The 18,455-nt window shown below is 42.7% G+C and overlaps 1 protein-coding gene across 6 annotated transcripts in view; it reads right to left on the bottom strand.

Moving 5' to 3' along the window:
* Window positions 1-18,455, bottom strand: part of GATA6 (GATA binding protein 6) — a 148,336-nt gene that overhangs the window by 107,329 nt on the left and 22,552 nt on the right. For 3 of the 6 annotated variants that reach the window (XM_023241810.2, XM_023241809.2, XM_045041772.1), the window contains exon 7: window positions 9,042-10,402. The exons of 2 other annotated variants lie outside the window; for them this stretch is intronic. In XM_023241810.2, the coding sequence (XP_023097578.1) occupies window positions 10,235-10,402 (168 nt within the window). In that variant the 3' untranslated portion in view covers window positions 9,042-10,234. Of the gene's footprint in view, window positions 1-9,041; window positions 10,403-10,985; window positions 11,122-18,455 lie in introns of those variants that run through there. One more of the 6 variants, XR_002737294.2, reaches the window with a different exon arrangement.

Here is an 18,455-nt window from a genome sequence, read left to right as displayed (position 1 = left end):
TATATATATATATATATATATATATATATATCATGTCATCTGCATATAGTGACAGTTTTACTTCTTCCTTTCCAATCTGGATGGTTTTTATTTCTTTTTCTTACATTATTGCTCTGGCTATGACTTCCAATACTATGGTGAATAAAAGTGGTAAGAGTGGGCATCTTTGTCTTGTTCCTGATCTTAGAGGAAAAGCTTTCAGCTTTCCACTATTGAGTATGATGTTAGCTGAGGGCTTGTCATACAAGGCCTTTAGTTTGTTGAGGTACATTCCTTCTATACCTCCTTTGTTGAGAGTTTTTATCATGAATGGGTGTTGATTCAACATCAACTCTTTTTTTTTTTTAAGTTTATTTGAGAAAGAGATAAAGCATGTGTGCACATAAGTGGGGGAGGGGTAGAGAGAGAAGGAAAGAGAGAATCTCAAGCAGGCTCCACACCTTCAGCCAGAGCCTCACACAGGGCTCCATCTCACGAACCAAAGTGTGAGATCATGACCTGATCTGAAATCTGAAATCAAGAGTCGGATGCTTAACCAACTGAATCACCCAGGTGTCCCAATCCAACATCAACTCTTAAACTGAGTTATCAAATTGCTGGTCTGCTGTATGGATTTCAGACTTGTTATCCCCCACAATCACTGCATGCCAATTTCTTAAAGAGAGAGAGAAGATATATACACACATAAATATATATATATATATATATATATATATATATATATATATATATATACATATACATACACATACACATATACATACACATAACACGGTTCTGTTTCTTTGGAGAACCTTAATAGATGGAGAATGAATGAATGATGTTCTTCTAGGCTGCATATGGGAAATAAAAAGCAACTAAATTAGTTAGTGTCTATCTCATAACTACCACCATGCCCAGAGTTACAAAAGCTGCTCTTCCCTTCACAAAGCTGAAGCTGGTGAGGCTAAAGCTGATGAGAGGGCTATGAAGTGGTAATATGCTCTCCTTTCTGAAAACTGAATACTGTAGCCTGGAGAGTTTAAGTAACTTGGTCAAGCCACAGAGTTGGTGTTTGTAGTCAGGATTCAAACCCATAATTGCATGACTCCAAAGTCCACAGTCTTTCTGCTTCATTACACTCCTGATTTATTTATAACATCATGAAAAGTCAAAAGGGGAGGTCTCAGGAAAAATGGAGTAGGCCATGATGTCAAATGCTTCAAAGAGGTCAAGGAAGGAAGGTTGAACGGAGAAGCAGCTCCCTCCCCTGCCCCAATCCAAGATACAGCCACCAACCAAGGCTTTCTATGGTCAGTTCTAAAATAAAAGAATCTCTCACCCATTTGTAAAGGAAAGGAAGCACCTTCTGGAATTTCTCCTGGAAGGACTCAACTAGAAATTTCACCAATGAATCTAGAGGTATCAAAAAAATCAGAAATGTTTGTGTAGACTCAAGTATGAGACAAAATGTAAATGGAAGAATAGAATAAACAAAGAAGTCCTGGTAAAAGCATATAAGGAATAATACATGTGTAAGAAAGAGCAAAGGGATGATGAGTTATAGAAATGTTAAATATTATGTAATCTATGCCAGTGTGTTCCCCACAGACCAATTGGTATTCAGTATGGCTTTATAAATGATAGGTAATATATAACCGGTGTTCCCAAGATGATTTTCCATGACTAGGACGACTTGTGTTTTAAAAATACAGGGTGCTCTGAATTCAATATAGTGGGTTTACAAAGCTCATTTGACTGGAGTCATCACTCTCAGCCAGCCTAGCTACTGGTCATTGACCAGCTGATTGGAGTCAGAGATCTTCCCTTTGCCAGATTCAACAAGAAGGCAGCATAAAGAATGCAGTCTCTTATTTACAAGCTGTGAGGCCTACAAAAACTTTGCAGAGTGTATCTGTCCATTTGGTGATAAGTGATCTCCAGGGGCTAAGAAAGGGAAGCTGTTTGGGTTAGCAAGTGTAGGTGTTTGTCCTGATTTCCTGCTCTCACAATGCTTTCATTTATTCCAGCAAATGCAGCCTGATGATTCATTGGAGACCAGTGGTCATTTGTGCTATTCCCTGGAGGTAACTCAAAGTTGGTGTCTGGGGACATATGCAATCTTTGAAAAAACTTTACTGGCCTAAGTCTCAGTAGTTTGTTAATTCCTAAACTGATTAATGAAGCAATGCTCAGAGTAGTAGAAGTTACTAACCTCTGCCAAAAGTCAAACTTTTGCTCACAGTGTTTGGGTCTCGAGTTTCATTTAGTGACCTCTCAGCCTAGCCCAGCCAGAGCCAAGACCACTGAGTCAAGAGTCTGGAAACCCAGGGTCCACACTGGCTAGCAGGACTTAACCTCTTAAGATTCAATTTCCTCCACTGGACCTCAGCCAGGTCTCTTCCATCTCTAAAGTTAAATGAATCTACGGTTTAAGTGAAGAAGTACATTAGAAGGTATGTATTTCCTTATCCAAGTAATACCAAGAGCAGGGCTTCCCACCAACACCCAAGCCGCCAGCAATGCAAATAGAAACTGCATATCGCCCCAGAAAGCACAAGAGAATCAACCAAAAAAGGTATGAAAATTCAGGATGATTCTTGGAAACAAGCTTAATATACACTTAGCAGATGTAACAACCAATTCGAAAAATTAGACTAATAGCAGAAAGTGTGAAACACCTGGGGATAAACTTAACTGGAAATATGCACAGGATCTAAATGAAAAGTTTAAAATGCGGAGGGACACAAAGAATATCTAAACAAATGAAAAGATACTTCATCTTGGACAGGAAGACTTAACAAAATTAAGATATTAATTCTCCCTAAATTAATTCAAAATTTTAATATTATTCCAATAGGAATACCAAAAGGATTTTTAAAAACTGAACAAGTCAATTCTAAAGTTTATATGGAAAATAAATAAGTGAAAATGTGATCAATTTCTCATTTCTTAAAAGATTAATGAGAAGGGGTTAGCCCTCTCTCTATATTGAATAGTCAAAGAAATTTGGTATCAAAGCATGAATAAAGAGATCATTGGTACAAAATAGAAAAATCCAGAAATAGAGCCAAATATATATAAAAATTTATATTATATATATCCACATAAGAATTTATACAAGAATACATGTACATATGAGAATTTACATATTTTTTTAATTCCCATTTTGAATCAGTGGGAGGTAAATGGATTATTCGGGAAATGATGCTAGGACAATTTGGTTGCCATTTGGAAAAATATAAGGTTAAATATATACTCTACATGTTACAACCACCAAAAACAAAAATTCCAGATGGAAACAAAATGTAAACCTCAAAAGCAAAACCATGAAAGTACTAGAAAAAAACATAGGATTAAAAAAATAATCTTAACAGTGAGAAGGCTTTCCTAAATATTATACAAAATTCCAAAGCCATAAAAGAAAAGATTGATAAACTGAAATACCTTTACAAAAGAAAAGATCATCATAATTTTTTTTAAAGTATAAACAAAGTCAAATGAAAAACCAGGAATAAATATCTTTAAAGTATATTTCAGACAAAAGGCTAATGTCCTTCATATGCAAAGAGCTTCTCAAATCAATGAAACCAATAACCCAATAGAAAAAAAATAGGTAAAGAATATGAACAGAATCAGGCAGAGTTCACATAAATGGAACTACACAAGGCTCTTAATCATAGGAAAAGATGTTCAACCTCATTCACAACAAGATAAATGCAAAACAAAACTCAGATGTGAAAATGACAAAGATCAGAAGGATAACAAAATCATTTGGCTAAGGGAAAACACGCACTCTTGCACACTGCCTATGAGAGTGCAAATTGGATCAACCTCTGTAAGACCAATTTGGCAATATCTATCAAAATTAAAAGTAGAGATACCCCTTGACTCAGTAATACCACTTCTAGAAACTCATCTCATTGGTATATTTGCATATGAGTGAAATGACACAGATAAGGGATAATAATTGCAGCAGTACTCGAAAAGCAAAAGATTGGAAACAAATGTTCAATAGGGCATTGATTAAATAATGAACTACCCAGATATACTAAGTGCAAAAAGCAAAATGCAATGTGTGTAGTATGCTACCACATGTGTAAAAAACAAACAAAAAAACGAGTATATATATTTGCATATGCTTGTGTATGCACCGACAGTCAATATGTATAATCAATACAAGAAATAAGAAGTTACATCTGGGAGAAGAACAGAGTGGCCTGTTAGAGCAGGGGTTAGAAGGGCATTTTATAACTTTCAAATTTTGTACTATTCAAGAATTTTTAATTAATGCAAAGCCAAAAAAAAAAATAAAAGCATTTTTCAGCCTCACACAGGACCTGAAGAGTCAGATTCTCTGGGGAAGGAGTCAAGGGCTCTGCAATTTTAACAAACACTATGCATGATTCTCAAGCAAACAGAAGTTTGAGAACTCTTGACAGAGAGCATCATTAGTAATGCACACTTATCAAAATAATAACAGCAACAATGACGTAAGCACCACGAACACTTATTTAAAAAGATAAAGCCTAAGACATCACCGCCAACATCTTGCACAAGTTTTTTTCCGAAAAAAATTCTTTGGCACAACCAAGCATAGAAAGATTTGACACCATAATGAAGTATTCCTTGTTCTCTCATGTGCAGTTTCAACTACAATTAATAATTTTGCCTTGTTATACTTTGCAAAATGGTTTACCTTAATCTTTCAAGCTAGGTAAGAGCATAAGAAGCCTTACCTGAAGTTCTGTGAAAAGAAGGCAAGCGAATTGCTCCTACACCGCACAACACCTCCAAACTCATGACTGTACAGCTAACAACTACACACTACCGTCCACATTCTAAAGAAACCTGTAATAGGAACAAACAGACATTGACAAGGGGTCTTCCATCTAGCCTGGGCATACCTGTGCTGCGAATCACAACTATCTCTGAGATGCTAGGGGAGAGATGAAAAAACCTAGCCTTAATTCTCAGGCAGTCCTGGCTTCCCTTCTGCATTCTTCAATTTCTTCTCCTTTAAATCAAGATGAAAAGACAATATGGCGGAGAGATTAAGAACATGTGCTCTGGAGCCGGACTGCCAGACTGCTGGGACTCAAATTCCAGTTGTGCCACCTTGTAACCTTAACGTCTCTGTGCCTCTGGAGACACTATCTGTAAAATGGGGACAGCACCACTTCATTCACCTGGTATGAGGATTACATAAATCGACATACATGCAGCACTTTGTATAGAAACTGGTGCATCGCGCTAGATAAATATTTGCTATTACTGTTTTAGACTAGTCTTGGAGTGTTAAAGGAACTGAATTCACAAAAATAAGAGTAAAAGCCAGGGAAGGGGTGGAGAGACAGGGAGGAAAACTCCTAATGGCTAAAGAGAAGACACAGAAGGCAAACAACAATGAAAAGTTGGTTGTTTCCAAGAAATAAAAAACCAACTACAAGATATTGAAGCAATGGGCCAAGCAAAGCAAAGCTGTTTTTTCCTTGTTCTGTGGACTGCTCAGCTGCCAGACGTTTCCATTTTCCGGTCTGGGTCCGTATCGCTGTATAAGTTTTATATCAGGGGCCCCAGACCAAGCAGGTTTGGCATCGGGGGTGGGGCAGCACCTCTCACAAAGCCCCTAAGTTCACGAATACGACCAGGATTCTCCCCCTCTGCGGTCTGAAGCAACAGGAGGACGTGGCCTCCACAGATCAAGACTTGAGGTGGTGAGGGACCCAGAAGAGAGCTAGAAGGACATTCCAGGTCCACCAGCTTCCCACAAACCCACCATCACCCTTGCATGTAATCTACACAAGAGACCGTGGGCAGCGAATGCAGATGGAAGGAATCTGTGAGCAACCTTGCTGCCTGATTTCTCCATTTTATGGCTGATCCAGAGACTGAGGTCCAGAGAGAGGAAACGTCTTTGCCAAAGCGAACCGCTGATGACTGAAATATAAGCCCTTCCACTAATTAAACATTATTTCACCTTTAATTGCTATATTGTAGCCATTTTTTAAAAGTTGATTCTTTAAAAACAAGCAAAAACACAAAAAAAGGTTCCAAGCAAAATAAGTATCTCTTGAACTAAAACAGTGACATCAGCTGTGGAACGCTCACTTCCCTGTGCCGGCTACTGGGCAGGAAGAGCTGTGCAGACCCCCTCACCCACCAGTTCTCCAGTGCAGACGTGGGAGATGCCAGTGTCCTTGGTGGGAGCGTGGTCGCTTGCTCTAACGTCTAACTCAGAGGTTCGATGTGTATCTGCAACATCCTAACTTTTTCCTTTAGAAGCTATTTGTAAGTATCAACCATAATTTATTTTATCCAAAGTCCCTATGAATTTACTTAGGCTTTCAGCCTACTAATAGCTTACATTTGAACCAACTGAAGACACCATGTGATTCTTTTCCTCTGCAGGTCCTACAGGTGACTACCACCTTCTCCCTGACCCCCCACCACCCCCCACCACCTCCAGGGACCACAGCAGAAGAGTCTGCTTCAACTGCAGCTAAAGATTCAAGCAGCACAGGATCCATCTCGAAGCCTCAAGTGGCCAGAGCTGTAGGTACCAAATTTTTACCACAGACCCTGTTTTGAAAGATGTGGTCTAGCAAATTTATCAATATTTGTTTCTCATTTAAAATAATCAGATTCATACCTTACTGCCCATTAAAGCTTCCAAACAACAGAGGATAGATAAGGAGTCTTGCCAAGCTGACTTGACATTTCAGACCAGAAACAAAATGCATTTTAATCAGCAAGAGCTGCCTTACCCTGCGTGAATGTTTGATCCCTGCTCCCCCATCTTGCCTCGCTTATACACACACCTATTATCTCCTTCTCAGAGTCACAGGATCTGAAGACCCCATGGAAAATGCCAGTACATAGAACTTAAGGCAGCAAAGCTACCACACTGCCCCCAATTAAAAGCAGCCTGGAATCTGGCATGGCCACCAGACACATGCTGTATTGCCCTCCTAACAGTCAATTTATCTATGATCTGAAATTACATCAAATTTCCCAAGGACAGGGGAAAACACTCCCCATGAGCAACAAGTTAATTTATTTGCAGGGGGAAATGAATGGCTCCCTTTGCTTTCCTGACTCTCCCATAGGCACCAGGAAACAACACAAAGTGACCCCGAAGAGAGACCCCAGACAGAGCCTTCAGTTATGTAAGACGGACTAAAATCAGCCATGGTGACAGAGGACAGGAATTCTGCAACCCACAGAAATGTGTCTGAAGATTTTAAGCTGAAGTGCACCATCTATTTAAATGCACTCCCTTTTGAGGGGCCCCTGGGTGGCTCAGTGGGTTGAACGTCTGACCTCAGCTCGGGTCACGATCTCGTGGTTGGTGAGTTCCAGCCCCGCACCAGGCTCTGTGCTGACAGCTCAGAGCCTGGAGCCTGCTTCGGATTCTGTCTCTGTCTCTCTCTGCCCCTCTCCCACTCATGCTCTGTCTCTCAAAAATAAATAAAAATATTAAAAATTAAAAACAAAATTATCAAGCTTCTTTATGCAATCACAGGTGAGAAAGTTATGATCGAAAAGGCCCCAGATTAAGGGATTTTGTTGTGTTAGGACAAGAAGCCCCATTTCCCCTTGTTCTGACCCTTGTAATTTATTTCATGAAAGCCAGAACACAGAGGGGAAAGAATTATATTTAAAAACAACAACAACAACAACAACAAAAAACCAGAGCCTTAGGAACCCAATGTTGTCTTAGGTTTGGAAGGAGCAACATCTGAGACCACCCCCAGAAAAAAGATTATTTGGAAGCCCCAATAAGAAAAATTCATTTTCCAATCAGAGCATGTTAACTCTTAACAACTCCCAACCCACCAGAAAGCACTCAAAGTAATGAGAACCGAGAACCATAAAAGGGAGGAGGGAAAAAAGGCGTCAGTCGGGATAATGATTTTCTTCTGCTGTCACACCAACCCTGTTCTGTAAAAGCCAAACTGAGACTGGTGTCTCCCAAGGGTGCTCCCTCCCTCCATCTCTGCCATCCCTTGAGCTGGGGATCCCTCATTTCACTCACCCCAGCTTTTTTCAAGCAGTGCAAGTGAGCCAAGGGGCACCAGACCCTCATACCCCACAGGGAGTAAGACATTCAAAACCCTCATGTGGTAAGAGCTCCTGTCACTCCCCCTTCAAAGTCAACTCTTAGTGCTTACTACATGCCAGGCACTGCTCTAGGCACTTCACATGGACTATCCTAGGAGTTATATGTTAATTGGCCCTATTTTACAGGTGAGGAAAATGAGAATGGGACAACTTGCCCAAGGCCACAGACCTCCTGTGTGCAGAGCAGGGACCTCAAGCCTAATGGTCTGACTCCACACCAAGACCGTTGCTCTAGCCCGCTGTACAGTGTGTGTGGGCTTCAGGGACCTCCCCAGACACACACACTCCCCAGCCTTGGGTCTCACTGGCAATACAACCCACCACAAAGCAAGACTTCCTCTCTCTTGAAAGACTCAGACGGGCTCCCACAGAATAACTATAATCATACACGAAAAGAAGTAAGAAGTGCCCCCACACTTAAGGAGCCAAAATGAAATGCCACCATTGAGTTATGAAACAGTCTCCCGGTTTTCTGAAACCCAAGACTGTTCAGATCCTTTTCCCTCTTCTGCTGAGCGTTAAGGACTTCAACCTCAGGTGAATGTGGAGGCTTGGTGGCACTTTGCAAAAGCAGGAACTAGAAAGGAAAACCATTCTGTTGCTGGGTCTTAGAGTATATTTCATTCAGAGGGAAAGAAACTCTAGACTTTTTAAATGTTTTTAGGGATTAGTCCTAAATAGAATGCTTACAATCTCAGACAGCCATATAATACTGGGTCCTTTCCACTTATAAAAGTTGTCCCCAGTGCAAATTGAAGATGCTAACGGACTCCATGTGCCAACTTCAAATAAACCAAGGTATAAAGCAGCTCCAAAAGGACAATTCGTTGAAAGGAAAGCCAACAGGCAATTTGCAAACATCACATGCGCTTGTTTTATAGGCGTGTCTCTAGCCACATACAGTATCAAAATGAAACTAAAAGGGAAGGAACTCACTGTACAGAAGACAAAACAATACCCTTTTTATTTTTAAAACTCTGGTGAAATAGGTTTCCATAGGACATCCCATTCTTAAAAAATGTAATGTAAACCAACCTGCCTGTGGGTCAGTCACACGATAGACTTCATCGTAGTGTGCACAGATGCCTAGAGTATTTACAAATGTTATCTGTTAGGTAGTAAAGTTTTGTTGAATTTTTTCCAGCACAAATTCCACAGTAAAATAAAGAGGGGATACTGGTGTTTTTGTATAAAAATTCTTAACAGATGGATAAAGGCAATTTTCCTGAGAGAAGATTTGTTCTTGAAATATTTCTCTTTAACAACTGGAAATATAGAAATGGGATGTAGTTGTAAAAGAAGCATAAGAATGTCTAAGTTAACATTTTTCTTTTAAATTATTTAAGTACCATTAAGTTAAAATGTTTACATTCATTATAAAAAATGTTGTTAAATCTTATGCAAATGATTTAACACTGATTGCTGCAACGCAAATTGCACTTTTTAAAAAAATTATTGTTTACATGGAAGAAAAATATCTTGTTTGCTACCCTGTTTACAAATCCCGACTGACCTCAGGTCAGTCCCACAATGTGAACTTTGAGACATCAGTCACAGTGTACGTTAAGTCATAATGCAGTCTTGCACACGGAGTAATATTTTTGACGAGAAACCTCACGAACTGACTCAGCCTCCAGAGGTGTGTACCAAATGGCCTCAAACGGTCTTCTCCATGAAAGCACGTGAAATTCAGGTGTGGAAAAGGTACGAAGAAATTCTGGAATAACCAAAACCGATCAGAAGAAGCACATGATTTGGGGCAATACACATAAAACCCTTTTTTAAAAAAAATCTCTCAATATTCCTTAGCAGGCAAGGCCCCGGTCCTAGTCCCAGTTTCTGGAAGTGGCACAGAGGACGTCAGATCCCCCGGCACACCCAGAGGCAGGCTGGCTGGAAGTGGCCGTGTCCAGGAGGAGGTGACGTGCTGTGGGCTGCACTGGCCCTTCCCTGGAAGCCCTCCATCTTCTCTCTGGCTCTTCAGAGTCAGGGGCAGGGTGGTAAGGCAGAGCAAGCCTCTTGGGAAATACATCTCTTTCGAAATAAAGGCACGGAAATCACGCGTCAGAGGAATGTTCTGTCAGCATACTCGCCCTGGTCTGGACGGCTTGACAAAATCCCCGCAGCGGGCTCAGGCCAGGGCGAGGGCGCACCAGGAATCCTGTCTCACCGAGGATGTGACTTCGGCCGGAGAGGCCAGGCTGACGCCTATGTACAACCCATCTTGACCTGAGTACTTGAGCTCGCTGTTCTCAGGATTAGTGCTCTCTCCCGCGCCAGACATCACTGAGGTGCCCGCCTGGCGGAAGAGAGGGATAGAGGGGGAAAGAGAAGGGGAGAGACAGTTATCGATCAATCTGTCAGGCGGCACCATCTTGCAAGCTAAGCACATGGAGACAAAGGAGATGGGCAGGGGGGCCCAGGCAAGAGCTGCCCACCATGTTGCATGGTGCCACTGACCTACCCCTGGCCACGTAAACTCTTAGAAACATTCTCCTGTGAACTTGAGAACTCACAGCAGTAATTCCTGGCAAGATGCACAGCTGGACAAAGGTAGGAAAAAGGAACTGCAGGAGGCCTATTTGTAAAAAGTACCAAACTCTCAGCTCTCTGGCAGTGAAACAAACCACACCGCCTAGGTAAGTAGGTCTTAATGACGCCCACACAATCTAATCATTTCAAAAGAGAAAATGCGGAGCCCCCCACCACCACCACCCCCCGCCCCGGCACACACACAGCACAGCTACAACCTTAGCAGTTATGCCAAAGTCTAATATGGAAAGCCACACAGCTCAGCGAGGCATGATAAATGAAATTTTTGAGCACTGACTTCATGGAAAATGAACCCACGTGTACACAGGTTTAGTATCTACCGCATTTACCTGAATTCTTTTCAAGGAGAACCGGCCATTTTGAAGGCAGACCACATTATAAAGAAAATGCTAACATCTTATATCTGTCATGGTGGTGGCAATCATTTGTTGAAACAAAAGATCACTCCTCTTGTTTCATTCATTCCTTCCATCCAAATGAGAAAGGCCAAATAGAAAACATGGTATAATTTAGTAGAATCAAACCAAAATAACTAAAATCATGTTTAGACTACAGTTTAAGAAAACAGTTGCATTTGACTTTTTTAAAAAATTCTAAGCATGGGGCACCTGGGTGGCTCAGTCGGTTGAGCGTCTGACTCTTGACTTTGGCTTAGGTCATTTTCTTGGTTTGTGGTATCGAGCACCACATCGGGTTCTGTGCTGAGCATGGAGCCTGCTGGGGATTTTCTCTCTTCCTTCCTCCCTCTCTCTGCCCCTCCCCTCCCAAATAAATAAACACTTTAAAAAAAATCTAGCCATGACTAGCATGGTCCCCAGGCATGGCTCCTGGGTGTGGCCTGGACAGGGGTCAGTGACATCAACAACACCCAGAAAGACAGTGCCCCGTCCACACACAGTGCCCCCAGAGGTTGAGAAGCCCCAACATGTCAACACAACATGTCTTCCTGCCTCATCCTTCACCACTCTGAGTTCTAGAACATGCCCCCTCTGGTGTCGGAACTCAGCCCACACACATGCATCAGCCACAACTTAGACCTGCAGAACATTCCGCTGTCCCCTCCTGCCAGGTACAGGAAACACAGCTGTGTTTCCCTTGGGATTTGTATGCATGCTACACTTAGATAAGGACTTACAAGATCTATAAGGACACAAGAGAACACGCAGGGTTCCAGGGGAAAGAACAGGGTACAGTGACAGCTGGCATAGCTTAGAAGTCTGCACGAACCAGACTTCCTTCCAACTGAATGCTAACCACCCCATCCACAGGGCCCTCATTTCCTTCCAAAGAGAAAAAGACAAGAGGAAAGACCACTACTCTCTCAAGCAAGCCCACACCTTTTTGGAGAAAGAATGTAAGCCACTGTGGCTACAGAGGGGCCACAGGCCAGCATCCCAGTGACAAGATGTGGCACCACCCCACTGAGAAGGGCAGTCACCTCTGTGGTCTTAGGCCTGATAGCCTGGAACTTGGCCTTACTGTCACACAATTGCTGAATGAGGCTCACTGAGAAAGTATCAGAGCCCAGAGCAAGCTCAGAAGAACTGCCTAAGGTGTCAGGTCTGAGGACACCTAGGGGACAGGGCCTTGTGTCAGTTAATGGACCAATGCTGCTTCCACGGTCTGGATGAAAGCATCATGGAAACCCAAGGCTGGCATCTGGGGAAACTGAGCCAAGGGGTACAGTAGACCTCTGCATGACCTCTGTAACTTACTTTGAAGTGATTTTGTAAACCTAAAATCACTTCAAAGTAAAAAGTTAATTAAAAAATAAAGATAGAGGCTCCTGGGTGGCTCAGTCGGTTAAGCGGCCGACTTTGGCTCAGGTCATAATCTCGCGGTTCATAGATTTGAGCCCCGCATCGAGCTCCAGCTCAGAGCCTGGAGCCTGCTACAGATTCTGTGTCTCCCTCACTCCCTGCCCCTCCCCTGCTTGCACTCTGCCTCTCTCTGTCTCTCAAAAAGTGAATAAAAACGTTAAAAAAATAAAAATAAAATAATAAAAAATTAAAATGTAGCCATGATCCCATACTTAAATCATGGCTTTTTCCTTCTAGAAAGCTCTGAAGTTCATTATTTCTTCCTAGCTTTCAGGGTTTAATCCCACAAATTACTGGATATTTTTTTTTTGACACAGCTAGCATGTTTTGTGCTTTTCAAAACATCCATTTGTCTGGCTGAGCTGGTGTTATATCTCCTTCAGAGAAACACGGGGCACCAGACACAGGCTGAACTGAATGAAAGGTATGCTGAGCCCCCTTGGCTCCACTCGGGGGCCTTTCTGGAAAAAAAAATCTTGTTTTTCTCTCCAATCTTCACAATAACCACATGAGGCTGGGAAGGAGGGTCTGGCCATGGGACTTCCTATCTGCCCATCTCCACTTCCTCCCAAATGGACAGACCAAAGCCAGCCCCTCACAGCTAACCAATCCACCCCTTTCCTGGCAAAAAGGTGGGTTTGTAAAAATGCAGCGACAACAGTACTGCCACACTCAAACTTCTTTTTAAATTAACATAAACTTAGGGGCACCTGGGTAGCTCAGTCGGTTAAGCAACTGACTTTGGCCCAGGTCATGTCTCACAGTTGGTGAGTTCGAGCCCTGCGTTGGGCTCATTGCTGTCAGTGCAGAGCCTGCTTTGGATCTTTTGTCCTTCTCTCTTTGTCCCACCCCCAACTCTTGCGTGCTCAAGCTCTCTCTCAAAAATAAATAAACATTTTTTAAAAATGGATTAATTAATTAACATTTTAACATAAGACTTAAACTAAGGGCTTTGGGTACATAAGAAAGCAAACTTCACAAAGTCACTGAGATGTCAAAAACTTAGAATTTGAAATAGCTGAAATAATCCTGTCAAACACACCAACAAAACTATGGATTTGGTTACCCATATAAATAGGGTAAAGTAACTTTTGTCATTAATTCCAGAAACTCCACTATGAGCAAACCCATCACGGACCCAGATTTAATCCCCCCAAAAAATAAACAAAAGGGTGATACTCCATTACTCCGCATTTTAGAAAGGAGCTATCATACAACCAGCAGAGTGGATGCACTTATAAGTGATGGGTCACACCCAATTCCATATTGATCTACCTATTCCCAGAAAAAAAGCACATGTGCATTTCTCTGACTAAATCTGACTTCACCACAGCGAGCCTTTCTGAAAGAAAGAGGGTACCCACCCGGATCGGCCCAGGAAGCAGCCCGCCTCACATGGCCAGACATGCTGAGATAGCAGAGGGGTCGTCACCACCACAGGTCAGCAACAAGAAACATTAGCAAGATGTTTATGAGAGCCAGGCACTGGATCTATGAGCCCAAAGAGACAGACGCTCCCTGGGTGAGCTCCCAGGCCACATACATACTTGAAAGTAAGAATGGTCAACTGCCCATCACAGATGATAAATGAGTGGCTGAGACATTGGAAGGGAGCAATAGGTCAAAAAAGGAACCACAGAGGGGAAAGGATTCCGGGGGTGGGCCACACGCAGCCTGCAACGCTGGGGGCCAATATGGACGGACTTGCAAGCATTACCCTGCTTCAGCCGCCTACTGAGTGAGGTCACCTCTCCGAGCCTCCTCCTGGGGAAACTAGAAACTAGCCCTCACATCACCCATCAAGTAGGGCTGTGACAATTCAATGTTTGCAAAAGCATCAGCATGGCGCCTTGCCATGGTAAGCATCAAGGGAAGCCATTATTACTGGTGAGGAAAGGGTATTCGGAAGGGGAGGCATGCAGGGCACATTCTCAAGCAAAGCCAGCTGAAACGGAAGGATTAAGCAAAAGGGGCAAGGGCACAATGTGGGAGAGGTAACCGAGAAGGCCTCATCTAAACCTCTCTATGCCTCAGGTTCCTCACCTTGAAAATGGAAGCTAAAAAAGATGCATCTGTATCCTGAGGTTATTGCAAGAACTCAATTCATTAAGATACATAAAGCCTTTACAACAGTATCTGACAACAGGAAAATGACAGAAGCAAACAGCACTATTAGTATTATTTTATTATTATTGTTAAGGAGCACAGACCTAATTTAATCTCCCCACCTTTGCCAGGTTGGGGAGACTTACCACCATCACTTGGTGGGAGCAAAGGTGGAACTCATTCAGAGCTAACTGAAAACCACCTCAACAATGACCATCTTTTTTTTTTTCAAATGCTTATTTTATTTTTGAGGAAGAACATGAGCCCAGGGGGCAGGTAGGGGGAGACAGAGGATCTGAAGCTGGCTCTGTGCTGACAGCATCTAGCCTAATGCAGGGCTCAAACTCACGAACCATGAGGTCATGACCTGAGCCAAAGTTGGACACTCAACTGACTGAGCCACCCAGGTGCCCCAGCAATGACCTTCTTCTAATCGTTACTGACAACTCTTCAGAGAACAAAACAAAACAAGGTGCTTTTTTAGCCCTTCAAAAGGCTCATGGGCCTTCTTCAAATAAACCACATTAAAGAAATCCTAATACCTTGAACATTATTCTTAACACCTGAGCAATAATCCTAACAGCTACCAACTGAAATACCTATTGTCTTCTTTGATCAGTCAAAAAAATGACTCCTACGTCAAAGGACAGGCAAATCCCAAATTACATGAGTGATGAGTACCTGAAAAACATCAGCTCATTTGAAATCAAAAGTGACATCTGACTTTCTCAGAAAAAAAAATGTGCTTGTGCCCAACAACTGAGACCCTTATTTGTAGATGGGGATAGACTATTTCAACATGAAATACTGCAGTGCACAGCTTTTTTTTGTATGTCAATCATACCTCAATAAAAAATAAAATGTTTATGGAGCACCTGGCTGGCTCGGTCGGTAATTTTTTTTTAATGTTCATTTATTTTTGAGAGAGAGAGAGAGCGCGCGCGAGCGTGAGCGGTGGAGGGGCAGAGAGAGAGAGAGAGAGAGAGAGAGAGAGAGAGAGGAAGACACAGAATCAGAAGCTGGCTCCAGGCCCCGAGCTGTCAGCACAGAGCCCAACGCGGGGCTCGAACTCACAAACTGAGAGATCATGACCTGAGCTGAAGTCAGACACTTAACCCACTGAACCATCCAGGTGCTCCTAGAGCATGAGACTCTTGATCTCAGGGTCATGGGTTCAAGCCCCACATTGGGAGTAGGGCTTACTTAAATAAAAAAATACAATAAAAATAAAATAAAAATTTTATGTAATGATACATAATGAATCACATGATAAGATCTGATGAGACTCTGATAACCCCAGTCCCCTCATCCATGGCCGGTGCAGCTATATTCTGGTACATGCCTTAAGCAGAGCCATCAAGAACTTTATATCCTACTGAGCTCTGTAATTGCACTTCTGGAGATGTGTTTACAAGGAAAGAATTCAAAGGAAGGGAAAGGCTCCTCATGGGAAGACATTCATGGCACAGTTATTTACAATAGTGGGAATCACGTAAATAATCTAATACCGAATAATACGAGATGGTTTGGAAAAGCAAGGTCCATCTGCTCAGTGAACTATGATGCAATTATTAAAAATAAGATCATGTGGCAAAGTGGGAAAAATCCTATAATGCAATGTTAAATGAAAAACAGAAGGATATAACTATGTCATCAGTAAAATTTATGCACAAGAGAAAGTATTTCAGGGGAATCCAAGAGAGGTAGGGCCAGGGGACCATCTATCAGCCATCTATACCTTCCTTGGAAAATTTTAACTGAAAGGAGTAGTGCTGTCTAACTTTGGGGAAGGTTGAAGACATTAGCACCAGAAATATGATGCAAAAGCACTTGAGGGATGAGCCAGCCTGGAAAGAGTCATAAAGTAGCAGGGGAAAAAATAGAGAGGAACCAGAGAGGAGGAAGTAACAGAGAGAAAGGAGGGCCAGAAGGGCCATGTACCCCTGAAGTCACCTACCTCCATGCCACCTAGCATCGGTTGGAACCTAGCCAGCCATGTACACGTGAAACATGGTTGCATGTAAGTTAAACACCAAACACTCAAAACCAGTATTCTAACCATATAAGAAATCTAGAATTGGCACAACTCTCCTTTAGAAACCTGGCTTGTCACATCATTGTTCGTCTTAAGTGTCTTTTCCTCTTTAGTATATTCAAGAGCTACCTATCAAGATCAGTACAATTTGGGGGGGAAATCAGAGAAAACTTAAGACCCTACACCCAAGGACATGCACACAAAATTACAAGCATAAATTTCAATTGGCTAATGTTTTCCCACACTAGTTGAAACCTTGAAAGGACTTTAGTTCAGCAAAAGCAGGTATATGACTCACCTACACCCATCTAACCCAGCCAGTGTTTCTGGACAGAGGCAGAGGGGAGCACCTCAGATTGCCCACAGCTGAACCATCCTTCCTCCTTCTGGTGGACAGTTCAGGCAGGCGGAGGTCCTGGCTCTTTCTCTGATCAAAGTACATTCTGAGGGTGGGGCCGAAATCTGTTCTGTGTTTCCATTCACAGCTTATCTGCCCTCCACCCTCCTACAGACAACTGAAAATGGAGGCACTTCCTGTTGAAAGAATGTGTTATCAGCACCAGACTCAGCCTGGGCTTAGCACTGAACCCAGGCCAGGCTAGGTAGGAGACCTGGCAGAGCAGCTGGGCTGGAAATCTCCCTCTTAAAGGAATAAATGACTTCAGGGACAACCAGGCTGCTGCAGCCAGAACACGGAAAATATCCACTAGCCTGTGAAGCAGACACAGCTCACCTGTAGGTCACATGGACGTTTTTCTTTTCCTGTGAGAATAATTTTCGGACATATATCTGAAAAGTCAAGGATTTCTGATCTGATAAACTCGTAGAGTCAGTGGCCAGCAGTGTCCGCTCACAGTGGGCTCACCCACCCTGTCAGTTCTCTTTCTCGGCCTCTACTTCACACACACCCTTACAGGCAGGCCCAGAGACCCCTCCTAAGGCAGCGTCGGCTGGGCAACCCATCAGAGCTAAGGAAACCCTTACAGAACACAGCCACCCCACAGAAGAATAACACAGGTCCTCTAGCTTATGAATTATAAACATAAATTTCATTTTTGAGGAAGGAAACCAAAAAGGAGTCAACTGGGGTGTGTTTAGTCCTCCATGCCATAATCTCTCTCGATGGAGCCTTGATCTGAAGAAACAAAACACTGCACCCCAGGCAGGTTGAGGGTGAGTGTGTGATCATTCCCAGAGCATGAGACTTTGATGATGATCACACTGCCTCTTTAACTCGAATTCAGACTGTCGGCTTCCATGGCCTCTGATCTGTCCTTCCTACACATCTAAGTAAGCTTGTGGTTACGGCTTTTTCTTGTGTGAGGGGAAGCCAGCCATCCCTCACTGCCAACGCTCTCTTCTCTGCTTTTGTAACCTCTAGGTTAGGCTCTTGCAGTGCTTTATAGCGGCCTGCCTCAAGTTAAAAAAAAAAAAAAAAAACTAATCCCAACAAAGGAGAAACACTTTCAGATAAATCTTAACTTCCACCCTAAAAACTACACTCATTGCAGTTTGGATGGAGGTCATAGGACCAGACACAAAAGTGACTCACTAATAGTTTAGGAAGTGGCACAAGATACAGAAACACAAGAGTTCTGTCTCCATCAGGACCCGTGAAACCCGTCTCCAGTAACAACTCAAAGCAAGAGAACATAGCGCCTTCTCTCACAAGCAGGGAGAGTCATGATCACTGCAGCCAATGACCCAGTTTTTAGCAAAATATTTTACTTATTTCCTTGTAATTTAACTAGCAAGTTCTTTGATGGAGAACTCACTGGCTGTCCCCTTGGGCCCTCACGCCCCTTCTGGGCCTGAGTAGCCCAGGTTATATCCAGACC

This window comes from Felis catus, chromosome D3 (assembly GCF_018350175.1).
Source record: "Felis catus isolate Fca126 chromosome D3, F.catus_Fca126_mat1.0, whole genome shotgun sequence".
Classification (NCBI taxonomy): Eukaryota; Metazoa; Chordata; class Mammalia; order Carnivora; family Felidae; genus Felis; species Felis catus.
Note: the sequence above shows the minus strand (reverse complement) of the source record. Positions and strands in the feature narration are given on the sequence as shown.